At 42.4% G+C, this 15,197-nt stretch overlaps 1 protein-coding gene across 1 annotated transcript in view; it reads right to left on the bottom strand.

Annotated features, from left to right (window-relative positions):
* The window catches only part of EHD4 (EH domain containing 4), a 78,846-nt gene extending 73,025 nt beyond the window's left edge, over nt 1-5,821 (bottom strand). The window contains exon 1 of the mRNA XM_044229826.1: nt 5,584-5,821. Within this exon, the coding sequence (XP_044085761.1) occupies nt 5,584-5,819 (236 nt within the window). The 5' untranslated portion in view covers nt 5,820-5,821. The remainder of the gene's footprint in view (nt 1-5,583) is intronic.
* Between the last annotated feature and the right edge of the window lie 9,376 nt (nt 5,822-15,197).

The raw sequence follows: 15,197 nt of genomic DNA, 5'->3' as shown, positions 1-15,197 counted from the left end.
CATGCCTGCACGTCCCTGGGGTGCTCCTCACCCTCCGGGCTCGGATCCTCTTTCCCACCTGGCTGGGCTCCCCTTCCCATCTCTGGATCATTTGCTTTTGAGAGAAAAGGAGACAATACAATACTAGCTGAGTAGTTCTGCTTTCTTTGAAGGTTACAGCAAGAGTCCCAAGCAGTGGGCCTATCACTTCCTGATTCTTTTTCTTGTTCTAATCATACCGGAAAATGCCTTTTCTTGTCCAAAAAGCTTCTTAACACTTCATACTGTCCATAAACCTTGTTTCCACACTTGCACATGGAACTCGAAATCTTCCCCCTATTAACACTATATTTAACTGATATTTAAAGTTTTAAAACACAATTACTTTATCAAGCATTTTCTAGGAAAATATTAGACTTCGACTTTACTAACTTAGAGTGTTAGGAAAAACAAACGTTTATACACTGACAAGAATAATGGGGGAAATACAGGGACTGTGTGATAGCTACTTGTTTTCCTTTTTCTTTCTTTCTTTCTTTTTTTTTTTTTTTTTTTAGGATTTATTTATTTATTTGAGGGAGAGAAAGAGAAGTCGCACAGAGGGGAGGGAGAGAGGAAGAGAGAGTCTTAAACAGACTCCATGCTCAGTGCCCAGGCGGCAGAGCTCGATCTCCTGACCTGAGATCAATGCCTGAGCCGAAAGCAGGAGTGAGATGCTTAACTGACTGCGTCACCCAGGTGTCTCTGTACTCTCTTGCCCCCTCATGTATATTCCTTTTGTCCATGTGTTCTTTTGGTTTATTTCCACAATTTTTGCTTTGCTTTCTTTCTGGCAACCATTTTTATTTTAAATTATTGGATAGAGATGTAGACATTACTTGACTGGCACTAACTGCACAATTATGGAAATTAAAGAAATCACAGGATGCTGAACTGTTGGAAGACCAAACTGTTTTATATTTTTAACTGAGATAAAATTAAGATACCATAAAACCTACCCTTTTAAAGGGTAAGATACACTTCTCTGGTTTTTTGTAACTTCACAAAGTTGTGCAACTCACACCACTTTCTAATTTCAGAACTTTGTCATCACCCCAAAAAGAAACCCTGTAGCCATTAGCAGTCACTCCCTATTCCTTTTTTTTAAAGATTTTATTTATTTATTTGACAGAGAGAGAGGGAGAGAGAGAGAGATAGAGTGCACATAAGCTGGAGAAGAGGGAGAGGAAAAGCAGGCTCCCTGCTAAGCAAGGAGCCTGATGTGGGACTTGATCCTAGGACCTTGTTATCATGACCTGAGTCGAAGGCAGCTGTTTAACCGACTAAGCCACCCAGGCACCCCTCTATTCCTTTGGCAATGTGTCTATTTAGTTGTCCACCATCATTTGTTGAAAAGAATGTTCTCTTTCCCCCATTGAATTATCTTGGAACCCTTGGGAAAACAAATTCACCAGACATACGGGTTTATTTCTGGGCTCTCAGTTCTGTTTGTCAGTCTCTATCTCCATTCTTATGCGATTATCCCACTATCTTGTTTACTGGAGCTTTGTAGCAAGCTTTGAAATGAGAAAGTATGAGAACTACAATTTTGTTGTTTTTCAAGATTGTCTTGGCTAATCTGGATCCCTCATGTTTCAGAGTGAAGTCTCAGGAGCAGCTTGTCAATTTCTGTAAAAAAGGCAGTTGGGATTTTGGTAGGGATTGCATGGAATCATAGATCACTTTGAGCAGTACTGACCTTCCAAAAATATTAAGTCTTCCAATCCATGCACATGGGAAGTCTTTCCTGTTCTGTTTTTAGGTTTTCTTAAATTTCTTGAAGCAAAGTTTTGTAGTTTTCAGCGCATAAGTTTTATACTACTTTTGTTAAATTTATTTCTAAATATTTTATTCTTTCAGATATTATAAATGGAATTATTTTCTTAATTTCAGATTGTTCATTGTTAGTGCACAGAAATAAAACTGAGGTTGTATAGTGATCTTGTATCCTAACATATTGCTGAACTTGTTTATTTTAAAAGGTTTTTAGGATTTTCCTAAATCCTTAAGATTTCTATATATGATCATGCCCTTTGTGAATAGAGATGGTTTTACTTCTCTCTAATCTGCATTTCATTTCTTTTTCTTGTCTAATTGCTTTGGGCTCTACCCTTTTAAAGCCTATACAGTTTCTTGAGTGACTTCCCTCTTTTGTCCTCATTAGAATAAATTTTTCTCAGAGAAGGGGACAGGGTGTAGGATCAAGAGAGAAAGCAGAGTTTTTAAAAACCAAAATATGCCAGGGTGCCTGGGTGGCTCAGTGGGTTAAGGCCTCTGCCTTTGGCTCAGGTCATGATCTCAGGGTCGTGGGATGGAGCCCCGCATCAGGCTCTCTGCTCAGCAGGGAGCCTGCTTCCTTCTCTCTCTCTCTCTGCCTGCCTCTCTGCATACTTGTGATCTCTGTCTGTCAAATAAATAAATAAATAAAATCTTAAAAAACAAAATGCCAACTGTGTGGTTTGAATTGATTTTCAGTGAGCCTGAGCTCCTCTCAGAGGAAATGTCTTCCTTCACAGCACCTGGGCCCAGGGATTTTCTGGGGGAAGCTCTGAAATCTGTTTTCCTCAGGTTTTGGATACAAGCCTGGCTGGGCCCAATATCTACCCTTTCTTGGCTGTTACATAGTCTAAGACAACATGACCACTTTTCCCCATACCCATCTCTTCTCCTTTTTCGGCCAAGTCTTACTTACTGGTTAGAGGTAGAGCACCTATGGTTTCTCTCATAGCATCCTCTGCCTTCTGAGAAATAAAACTGACTTCTGAGAAATGAAACTGTCAGACAGTAGGCACATTAGCTGTTCTGCTTCTATCCCAAGAAAACTTTGACAAATACCTCCATCACATCTGAAGTCACCTTCTGGGCCAGTTTTGTGACCCATGTGAGGAGGGTCCACCAAGACTCTCCTTCCATATACTTCCATACACTTCTAAAAAATGAGTATAGTTTTTGACACTCAGATTTTTCATCCATCCCATCTAGAAGACCTTTTAATTAGAGCAAGGCACACATTTAATTTCCTCATTCCTGACGAAGTTTTGACTCACCATGTTTTAGTGGGGCTCTTACTTCTTCCCAGTCAAGGGACAAAGGAGGGAAGAATGGTTTTATTAAAGGTATGCGATGCACACCAAAGCCCTTGCTGACTGGCTTTAGAATGAGAGAAGTTTCCTTCCTGTCATTGCGGGCTCTGTGTTACCAGTGACCTCTTGGGATATACAGGAAGTCAGGTGGATGGGAATCTTTGACTATGTAAATAGGTGCACCCTATAGCCAAGTATGAGCGTCTAGTGCTCAATGGCTAGAAACAAACAATCCAGGCACTGATAAGCTTCAGAGAAAAGATAGCCATGGATGCAGGCAGGATCCAGGAGGGTCAGTATCCTGGGCCAACTCCACTGCTTCCCAGGGCAGGCTCTAGAGGGTAGCTGCCCTTTTGTTTGGGGCCTTCCTCTTGGGACTTAAATCTCCTGCTCCTACCTCCGCTCTGAAACCAAACTCAGATCTCTGGTAGCTCACCAAGCTTCTTGCGCACCGTGATTTCCTTCTAATCTCACAGGTCCACTTTGTGCCCACTGCCTAAGGACTAAGTCACTTAGGCCAGAGAAGGTCTCAAAGAGCAAGTGACATCTTGGTAAGGTGTCTGACTCCCCCCTTCCCCTGAGGTTGCACCTGTCTCCTATGACTACTGAGAAGTGGTCCATATGGATGAAGTTCCCAGGAGTCAAGCCTCAAAATCTTTCTTACAAGTATGCTTAGCCATTCCACAGAGCTCCCCACAAACGATGAAAAAGAGAGAAGAGTGAGGCTATGTGAGCAGAGAGATGGCCACTTCACATCCTGGTGGGGACAGCAGCACCAGGGCTCCCTAATCACACAGGGCACAATAAAGCCCTGTGCCAGAGACAGACAGGAGGAAATGCCCAGGGTGCCATGAGCATGTCATTGCTCATGTCTGCGATTATTATAATTATGACAATGGCAGCTTCTCATCCTTTATCTGTGTGTTTCAGAAGGCCCACCTTCCACTCTTGCACACTTGATCTCAATAAATCAGTATCCCATATACTTAAAAACTGGTTAATATTACCGAGACCTGAAAGGTATTGTCTTTCATCTTTCAAGGTACCGGTGACTGTGACATTTTTAGGTTTGAGTGTCTGGTGTGATATATTTAATACTATTTTCACCTTATTAATAAACACCAAATTCCTTCAGTCTTCCTTCACTTTCACTCTACTATCTAGAACTATATTTCGATATAGTGTATTTGCTTTTGCTGAATTCCTTCATAATGGATCTGTACTGTACGTCTGGATTGAACACATTTCCTGTAGTGACAACTACTCTATTTGTAGGAACTATTTAGGTCACTGGAGTGGAGAAAAAGAGACTGCTGTTTAATAGATACAGCATATAACCAAATATAGATGCAGTTTTCTGGATACCTGTTGAACATCAGTGATGAAGAGACTGTTACAATTTCCCAAACTGTAGACCAAAAGCTTAAATGATTAGTCACTTTGTTTTAACTGACCCAGGGTTTAACCCAGGAAGATAAATTTCCTAAGCAAAGAAAGTAAGCCTTGAAAGTGTCTTACTTCTGGTTTAGAAGTCACAGTCTTCTTCAAAAAGAAATTCGTTTCAATGTAAATGATTTCCCAACAAAAATCACTTCAGACGAAGCCATATGATCTGAGCCTTAGCGCATGCACAGTAATTGTTTGCTTTTGGAGACAGAGCAAGCATGACAAATATTTTCAGTTGTCAAGGGAGGAGGGAATGACCCACCTAAGAAATGGAAACTAACGAATAGTAATATGACACTCCCCCTTAGTTCCACTGGGCGCCGGCTGGGGCTGCTACACAGTTAACTTCCTACAGCCGGATAAAGGCGAGGCTGTGCAGGAGCTAATAAAAGCGGCCTCTCCACCCGCTCCCCCCAACACTGGTGGGGGACGGCACACAAGGACTTTAATGGGAGGGGGTGTTGGAGAAGTACCCTCCCCTGTTGCCATTCGTTCATTCATCCATTCATTCGATAAAGTTATGCGCTGGGGGTTTAATTCTTCAACTATGACTCAATAGCCCATTCCGATACCACACACCTCCGTCCCCATTTCTAGCCCCAGGCCCCACTCGCTCATCAAGAAGATGCTTATTATAGCCTCGCTCTCTTCCCTCCCTTCCCCGGGTCCCCAGGCCAGGGTGACAGAACAAATCCAGTCAGAAGAGTCCTTTATCAAGAGTAAGGGAAAAGGGCTCAGAGTACACGGAGAAGGGGCTCCGGGGACCTTCCTGCCTGCGTGGGGAAGAGGCAGCCCCTTCCTGGGCGGCCGCACCCCGGGGCGAGGCGAAGCTTGGACGGTGAACCTGAGCTCACGCCGATGCTGAGGGGGGAAACAGCCGCGGGGGAGATTCCGCACCGGGGAAGCGGGCGCTGCAGGACGTCCGAGGGCGGTGGGAGGCTAGTGACAGCACCCGCACACGTGGGGAGGACCGCCCCCACCTAGGTGGTGGGAGCAGGAGTCCCGGCGAGGGCGACGAGCGGGCAGGGCGGGTTACCTGATGAAGGTGGTCTTGCCGGTGCTGTACTGGCCCACCAACAGGATCATGGGCTTGTTCTCGAAGTCGGCGTCCTCCAGCGCTGGCGAGTGGAACTCGTGGAAGCGGTACGCCTCCTCCAGCGGCAGCACCTTGCGCAGGTAGAGCGAGCGCAGGCCGCCAGTCACCGTCTGCACCGCGTCCGCGCCTCCCGCGCGCTCGCGCCCGCCCGCCTGCCGCCCCATCCAGCTGAACATCCTGCGGCCGGTCGGCACCCCGCGCCCGCCCTCTCAGCGCCTGCCCCGCGCTCCCACCCGGCTCCGGGTCTGACCCTCCCCGGCTCGCACTGAGGTGCCCCAGCCGCTCTCGCCGCCGCCCGAACTGGCCCCGCCTCGTGTCGTTGCAGCCAATCGCTGGTCGTTACGTCACGGCAGCTCGTTCACTATTCAGAAGACTCACTCAACTCCTTCCTCATTGGGTCGCTGCCAGCGCGGGGGTGGTGGCGCCAGCCAATGGAGAGGAGGTTCTTAATGAATTATTGATGACGGAGTCTCTCCGCGGGACTGCGCGAGGGAGAGGGTGTCCCCCAGCCCCGTGGCGCAGACGGGTCAGCGGAGGGGTCCCCCTTAGGTCGCCGGAGCCCCACCTCTGGCCAGGTGGTGTCGGCTTCCGGGCAAATCTGAGCTGGCAAAAATGAGCCTCCGGAGGCTGCTTGGTCTCCCAGGAAGTTTATTCCTCCCAGTCGATACTGGGGACAAAAGTGCATAAGTTGATAGGCAGGTTCTTTCTACCGCTGGCGGGCTATTTACCTTCATTTTATTTCTGAAGAGACCTTGACTCACAGACATACTGACAAGATTTGAATAAGGGGAAGGAGACTCCAGTTTACTTGGTTAGATATTCCTCCTACTTCACACTGCCTCCACTAAATTCTGGATTAATCGAAGGCCTTTTGCCCTTATTTTTCTTTATTTGACTAAATGTAAAATTGAGGGTTTAATCATCATCCTCATTATTATAACCTAATTACCACATAGGGATATGTAAAAGAGTTATTGCTGCGGTCTAGCTCTCTCTTTTCTCTGGTTAAAAGGACACGTCTAAATTGAGACTGGGAGAAATAATCAGCTATCACTTTTGGTGCTCTAGGTAACAGTTTGAGAATATTTCTCAGTTGTTTTAGATTCTTCCTCAGGTGTAATCCATGGAGTCACCTGCTTAAGAATAACCTGGTATACTTGTTAAAATGCAGATTTCTGCATCTTCCCCAGACCCATTGAGTTAAAATATTGAGGAGGCATGGAGCTCAACAAGTGCTCCCAGGTGATTCTGACATACCCTAAATTTGGGGAAATATGCTACACAACAGTACTTCTCTAACTTGTTAGAAATGCAGATTCTGATTCCAGGGTGTGGGTTGGGAGCCCAGACTGCATTTCTAACTAGCTCTCAGTGTTTCCAGTGCTGTCTGTGGACTATACTTTCAGTGCCAGGGCTATGGTGAAGAGAGAACAGGACTCAGCATCAAAAGACCGGAGTCTGAATCCTGACGACTAAATTAATGGCTATATGGCCTTAAGTGCAATGAGCTTCTTCTCTGCCTCAGTTTCCTTGTTTGTAAAAATGGAAACTCCTTGGGAATTGTGTGGATCAAATATTTAGAGGAAGCTGTATGCAACTATGGAAGTGAAAAGAAAGACAAAGGAAAATGAACTTCGATATCTGCCTCATGTCAAAATAAAACAAAGGTTAAAATGTAAAAATAAAAGAAACATATAGATGTACTAGAAGAAGGTACATGTGAAGATTTATGAAATTTTGGAAGGGACATTGGAGAGGGTATGTGCTATGGTGAGTGCTGTGAAATGTGTAAACCTGGCGATTCACAGACCTGTACCCCTGGGGATAAAAATATATGTTTATAAAAAATAAAACATTAATAAAAAAATTTTGGAAGGGAAAAGCTTTTCCAATCAAAACCAAAGACAGAAATTGTAAAGGAAAAGATTGGCAAGAATTTCAACAAAAAAGTGAAGGCTTTAGTGTATTTTTAAAAATACAAACACATGTAATCATACTCTTTACCATATGATCCAGAAATTGCCCACCTTGGTATTTGCCCAAATAAGCTGAAAGCTTATGTCTGCTAAAAACCGGACATGGAGGGGTGCCTGGGTGGCTCAGTGGGTTAAAGCCTCTGCCTTCGGCTTGGGTCATGATCCCAGGGTCCTGGGATCGAGCCCCAAATCGGGCTCTCTGCTCAGCGGGGAGCCTGCTTCCTCCTCTATCTCTCTCTGCCTGCCTCTCTGCCTACTTGTGATCTCTATCAAATGAATAAATAAAATCTTTTTAAAAATAGTATATATAAAAATAAATCCATAAACAAAGGTAAAAGACAAAAACAAATTGGAAAAACTATTGACAGACATATATAATAGATATATTTAAGGATAGTAGAACTTTAAAAGCTACTCTAAAATTATTAAAAAAGAAATGATGCTCCATTAGAAAATGAGCAGAGGACATAGACGACTAAAGACAAATATAATTGGCCAATAAACGTTAAATGATGCTAACCTCCATTAATAGTCAAAAAACATAAATTTAAAATCAATAACATTAAGAATGACAGGCCTAGGGGGTGCCTGGGTGGCTTAGAGGGTTAAGCCTCTGTCTTCAGGGCAGGTCATGATCTCAGGGTCCTGGGATCGAGCCCCGCATCGGGCTTTCTGCTCAGTGAGAGCTTGCTTCTTCCTCTCTCTCTCTGCTTGCCTTTCTGCCAATTGTGATCTCTGTCTATCAAATAAATAAATAAAATCTTAAAAAAAAAAAAAGAATGGCAGGCCTATTTTTCCAAGATAATGTCTAATGTTGGCAAGAGTGTGGAAAAAGGTATCATCACATACATTGTTGGATATGGAGTAAATTAGCACTTTAATGGAATCCATATTTATCAAAAATCTTGAAAATGCACATTCAAGGTTTCTGCAACATCATACGTAATGGTGAATGCTAAAATCAGGAACAAGGTAAAGATGTCTACTCTTATCACTTCTGTTCAATGTCATACTAGAGGTTCTAACCAGTACAATAAGAAAAAGAAAAGGTATCCAGATTGGATAGGAATAGGTAAAATTGTCTTTTTTTGCAGAAGATATGACCATCTATGTAGAAAATTCTATGGAACCTACCAAAAAAGCTACTAAGACTAAAAAGTGAATTTAGTAAGGGGATCAGATACAATACACATATATAAAATCCAGCTATGTCTTTATATACTAAAACTGAACAATGGGACAATGAAATAAAAAAATCAATGACACTTATAATAGCATCAAAAGTATGAAATACTTAAGGATAAATCAGATTTTAAAATGTACATGGTCTAGGGGCGCCTGGATGTCTCAGTAGGTTAAACATCCAACTCTTGATTTCCTCGTAGGTCATGATCTTAGGGTTGTGAGATTGGGCCCCATGTCAGGCTCTGGGGCTTAAGACTCTCTCTCTCTGCCCCTTTCCCTGCTCACACACATGCTCTCTCTAATAAAAAAAAAAAATGGACAAGGTCTATACACTGAGAACCACAAAACATTTCTGAGGGAAATAAAAAAGGCCTAAAATAAATGGAGATATACACCATATACCATGCTTATGGATCAGAAAACTCAAGATTGTTAAAACGTCAGTTTTCTCCAAATGAATGTATAGAGTTAGCACAATTTCAGCAGGTTGTTATTTTTGTAAGAATTGACAGGCTGATTCTAATATCCATATGTAAGTGCAAAAGATCTAGCCAAAATGACTAAAAAAACTAACAAAGCTGGAGGACTTATACTACCTAATTTCAAGACTTACAAACCTACAGAAATCAAGACAAGACAGTGTGGTATTGGTATAAAGGTAGACTAATACATCAAAGAAATAAATAGAGCTCAGAAATAGACCCACAGATATATAATCAATTGATTTTTGACAAAGTGAAAAGACAATTCAATGGATGAGGAAAATTCTTGTCAACCAATAATGCTACAACAATTGGATATCCTTATGCAAAAAATATAAACTTTGACCCATACCTTGCACTGTGTATAAAAATTAACTCAAAATGACTATGACATAAATGTAAAACTTAAGGGGCACCTGGGTGGATCAGTGAGTTAACCCTCTGCCTTTGGTTCAGGTCATGATCTAAAGGTCCTGGGATCGATCCCCACATTGGGCTCTCTGCTCAGCAAGGAGCCTATTTCCCTCTCCCCCGCAACCCCCCCCCACCTGCCTTTCTGCCTACTTGTGATCTCTGTCTGTCAAATAAATAAATAAAATCTTTTTTAAAAATGTAAAACTTAAAATTATGAAACTTCTAGAAGAAAACATTATACAGGGGTGCCTGGGTAGCTCAGTTGGTTAAGCATCTGCCTTCAGCTCAGGTCATGATCCCAGGATCCTGGAATCTAGCCCTGCATAGGGCTCCCTGCTCAGCAGGGTGCCTGCTTCTCCCTCTCCCTCTGCTGCTCCTCCTGTGTGTGCTTGCTTGCTCTCTCAAATAAATAAATAAAATCTTTAAAAAAATAGTAGAAAACCTTTAAATATTATGTAGGGAAAGATTTCTTAGGTGATACCAAAAGCATGATCCATAAGAGAAAAAAATTAATAAATTGGACTTCATCAAGATTAAGAACTTCTGATCTTTGAAGGATACTGTTAAGAAAATGAAAAGACAAGGCACAGACTAGGAAAATATATTTTCAAATTACATATCTGATAAAGAACTTATACCCAGAATATACAAAGACCTCTTAAAATTTAATGATAAGAAAACAGCCCAATTTAAGACAGAGAGAAAAAATTTAAACAGCTACTTCACCAAAGAAGATGTATGGGCAAATAAGCACATAAAAAGATGTTCAACATCTTTTTAATGAGTCATTAGGAAAATGCAAATTAAAACCACAACAAGATACTACTACATACCTATTAGAATGCCTAAAATTAGAAGACTGACCATACCAGTTGTTGGTGAGGATGTGGAGCAACTGGAACTCTCACATGTTGACAGTGGAATGTAAAATTATACAACTCCTTTAGAAAACAGTTTGGCAATTTCTTTTCCTTTTTTTTTTTTTTTTTAAATTTTATTTATTTATTTATTTGACAGACAGAGATCACAAGTAGGCAGAGAGGCAGGCAGAGAGAGAGGAAGGGAAGCAGGCTCCCTGCCAAGGAGAGAGCCCAATGTGGGGCTCTATCCCAGGACCCTGCGATCATGACCTGAGCCGAAGGCAGAGGCTTTAACCCACTGAGCCACCCAAGTGCCCTGGTTTGGCAATTTCTTAAAAAGTCAAGCATAGGGGCGCCTGGGTGGCTCAGTTGGTTGAGCAGCTGCCTTCGGCTCAGGTCATGATCCCAGCATCCTGGGATCGAGTCCCACATCGGGCTCTTTGCTCGGCAGGGAGCCTGCTTCTCCCTCTGCCTCTGTCTGCCATTCTGTCTGAGTCTCCCCCTCTCTCTCTCTGATAAAAAAAAAAAAAATCTTAAAAAGTCAAGCATATACTTACTACATGAGCCAGCATAGGAAGAACATAGGTAAGAATGACGAAGAGCATGAGAAAAGTTTTGAGGATGAAGGATTTGTTCATTACCTTGATTGTGGTGATGGTTGACAGTTGTACAGATCTTCTCAAACTCATCAAATTGTGTGCTTTAAATATCTGTGGTTTATCTTGTTTAACTCTATGTTTACTAGTTGTTGGAAATGCTCAGACTTCTAGACTCAGAAATTTTTCCCTGAGGAAATAAGCAGTGCAAAGCTTTACCTAAAGCATGTTTATCAGCATAGCACTAACAATAGTGAAAAGCTGTAATTAGCTGTTCCCCCAGTGGAGGATTAGTTAGATAGATAATGGATTCCTACGCAGTCTCTGAAAATTGTGTCATAGAAAAAGAATGTTAATGACCTGGGAAAATACTTAGAATATATTTTTAAGTGGAAAAAAGATTACAGAAGAGAAGACATTCAATTACTATGGAAAACAGCATGGTAATCCCTTGAAAAATTAAAAACAGAACTACTATGTGTTCCAGTCATTCTACTTTCAAAAAACATGAAGGTAGGGTCTTTAAGAGATATTTTCACATCCGTGTTCATAGCAGCACTATTCATAACAGCCAAGAGGTGGATGCCACCCAAGCTTCCACTAATGGATGAATGGATAAACAAAATGTGGTATATACATACAATGAAAAATTATTTAGGCTTAAAAAGGAAGGAAGTCCTGTCACATGCCATAATCTGCAAGAACCTTGAGAACATGACGCCAAGTGAAATAAACTAGTTACAAAAAGACAAATAGTATATGATTCCACTTCTATGAGGTATCTAAAGTAGTCAAATTCATAGAAACAGAAAGTCGAATGGTGGTGACTGGAGGCTGCAGGGAAGAGGAAATGAGGAGTTCTCAGTAGTATAGAGTTTCAGTTTCGCAAAATGAAAAAAATCCAGGAGATCACAACAATGTGATCATAGGTAACACTACTGGGCTATAAAATGGCTATAAAAATGGTTAAGATGTAAATTTTACATCATGTATATTTTACCATAATTTAAAAATGTATAGGGTTTTTGTACTTCTGAAAAAAAAAAGTCTCTAAAGACATGAAAACATGGAAAGATGAACCCCCAAATAGTAATGATCTCTGGGTTTTGGAATGATAAATGCTCTTAGTTTCCTTCTTTATGTGCTTTTGCATTTTTCAGATGTTACACAATAAACATGCTCTTGTTTTACAATCAGAAAAAATCTGAAGGGGGGGCGTCTGGGTGACTCAGTGGGTTAAGCCTCTGCCTTCGGCTCAGGTCATGATCCCAGGGTCCTGGGATCAAGTCCCTCATCAGGTTCTCCGCTCCGCGGGGAGCCTGCTTCCCTTCCTCTCTCTCTGCCTGCCTCTCTGCCTACTTGTGACCTCTGTCAGATAAATAAATAAAATCTTTAAAAAAAATTGAAGAAAGAAAAAAAGTTATTGCCTTTAATCTTAAAACCAGTGGAAGTCCCGAAAGAGCCTGGCCCAGAGGACAAATTACAACGTCTTATTTTTCTCCCTTTTCTGTCCTCATACAACTGTTTTCGTTCTTGATTGCCCTCAGGACAGTCATCTCACATCCATTTACAAGCTGTGATCTTCTTTTGGTTTTCTTTCTTCAGACTCAACAATTCCAATCACAGTCACCTTTTCATCTGAATCCCGTTATTATTTCCAGGCTACTGTTTTGCAGAGAGTGCCATTAGTTACCTGAATTTTTTTTGGATTAAATAATTCATGAAATAAGTATTTTGATAATAACACTCAACAACTCTGTTTGCTATATGGAAATTTAAATCGTAATTCTTGTGGAAGGGTTTTTTTTTTTTTTCCTTCTTATTCTTGGTAATTTGATGTTCACAAGGTTTGCTCTCTCTCTTTTTTTTTTTTTTTTTTTTAAGAGAGGGAGAGAGACTGTGCTGGTGGGTGTGAGCAGGGTAGGGAAGGACAGAGGGAGAGGGAGAGAGAATCCTAAGCAGATTCTACGCCCAGGCCGGAGTCCAATATGGGCCTCCATCTCATGACCCTGAGATCGTGATCTGAGCTGAAATCAAGAATCGGACACTTAAATGCCTGAGCCGCCCAGGCGCCCCTCACAAGGTTTGCCATAGATCATATTCAGTGGTTGTTCTATATGCATACCAAGTGCAGTGTGTTACTCTGATACTTTAAGTCCCAGAGAAGTTAAAGACCTGAGAGACACATGATAAAGAGATTAGAGGAGGTACTTTGGCAAAGAGCCCCCTTCATTCTCACACACACCTCTCCTTTCTCTGTGGCCACTTACCCAAGTCACTGCTGCCACTCGGAGATGTTGGCTAATAGGACACGGCAGGTGGAGATGTCTAGTAGGTACTTGTAGTAAGACAACCAGCCGCTTATACATGATCTCTCATTTTTAGCCAGGCCCATTGCTACCAGGTAAAGATAAAATTTTCCAGTCTCTGTGCAATTAAGTGTGATCCTAAGACCAAGGGATGGTTGCTGGTATGTTACCTGAAGGATGCATGGGAGTTGCAGGAAGTCTCCTTGAGAACGAGAAAAAGTTCCATTTGGCTCTCCTTGTCCTCTCTCTTGTAGTCTGGGATAGGGATGTGTTGGCTGGCACCTAAGGGCCTATCCCGGACCATGAGGCCAAGAACTAAACATGGGAAGGTAACTCAGAGCTGGGAGGAGCAGAATCCCTGATGAGTCCTCGACATGCCATGCCAGCCTTGGATGGCCTCCCTGTGGGCTTTTTTCCCATGAATGTATTGAGGCCCCTATTTGTTAGGTCTCTGCTAGTGAGAGGTGAAGCTAATTCCTAACTAACACTGAATTTGTTCCTAGATATAGAATCTGCAATAACAGAACCCAAATGTGACATTTCCTTAGTGGAAGAGAGGGAATGTCAGCATTAAGGATTCAATTACTCAGGCTGGGATTTAAAATATAGCCATGCGTATTTTTCGATATGCCTCCTATCGAGAGATGGCTTGTGAGTGCGTCTGCCAATAGTGTCCTGTGAAAGTGATGGTCTGTGCCTTTGGACACTGGATCATAATACACCATGCCCCTGTCGCTGAGTAACACTCGCTCTTGGAGCCCTGAGCTGCCATTTAAGAAAGCCGGGGATCTTGAAATCACCACACTGGGGAGGCCACGTGAAGGTGCTCTGACAGTCAATCAAACTGAGCTTGTCCTTCAGCCATCCCAGCCTCTCTCACCCAGGCACTGCTCATCTCAGAGGTAGATCCCAGCCCTCTGAGCCCTCCCCAAGCACTTCAAGTCATTTCAGCAGAGGCCTTCCAGCATGAATAAGAGTTGTCCTTGCTGTGCCCTTTTTAAATTCCTGACCCATAGAATCTGTAGGCGTAATCAAATGGTGGTTCTTTTATGCCGTTATATTCTGGGTTTTGTTTTGTTTGTTTGCTCAGCAATAGAAAGTTGGGACAACTGGTAATTCTCATTATCTTGTTAAGGTAAAAATTTAGTTTTCTGTCACAGAAAAGATGTTCAGAGGTAGGCAGACCAGGGCTACTTTGGTGTGCTCACTGTCAGCAGGAGTTCAGAACCCTTTAACCTCCCTGCTGTCTGGAATGTGGATACAATGGGTGGAGCTCTAGCAGCTATATTGGACCAGAAGGCAAACTTGAGGATGGCAGAAGCAAGAGCTTAGAGGAACCTGGGTATCTGCTAAGAAATAGAGAAATCAATTTCTTCTATCTTCTTTAAGACACTCTTAAGAATCAAAAGATCAAAAGTTTCTTGACCTTTTTGATTATGTAATGAAAAATAATGCTAACTGGTATAGAATTTGAATCCATGAATCAAGAACTTAGGAAACTGGCTTGGCTAGTGCTAAAGGTTTGAGAATTTTCAAGATAGAAGTGGTAGTTGAAGTCCTGGGTGTAGATGAGATTGCCTAAGGAGTACAGAGTGGAAAGAGGAGAGCTGAGGAGAGAACTCAGGGAATACCAGCAGTTAATGGAGGGCAGGGGCAGTGAGACAACAGGAGGGGCTGGAAAGTGGGAAGGAAACCAGGATGGATGGTGTCCAGCAAACCTGGCCCCTTCCCT

The sequence above is a fragment of the Neovison vison genome, chromosome 13, assembly GCF_020171115.1.
Source record: "Neovison vison isolate M4711 chromosome 13, ASM_NN_V1, whole genome shotgun sequence".
In the NCBI taxonomy this organism is placed as follows: Eukaryota; Metazoa; Chordata; class Mammalia; order Carnivora; family Mustelidae; genus Neogale; species Neogale vison.
This window is presented reverse-complemented; position numbering and strand designations above follow the sequence as displayed.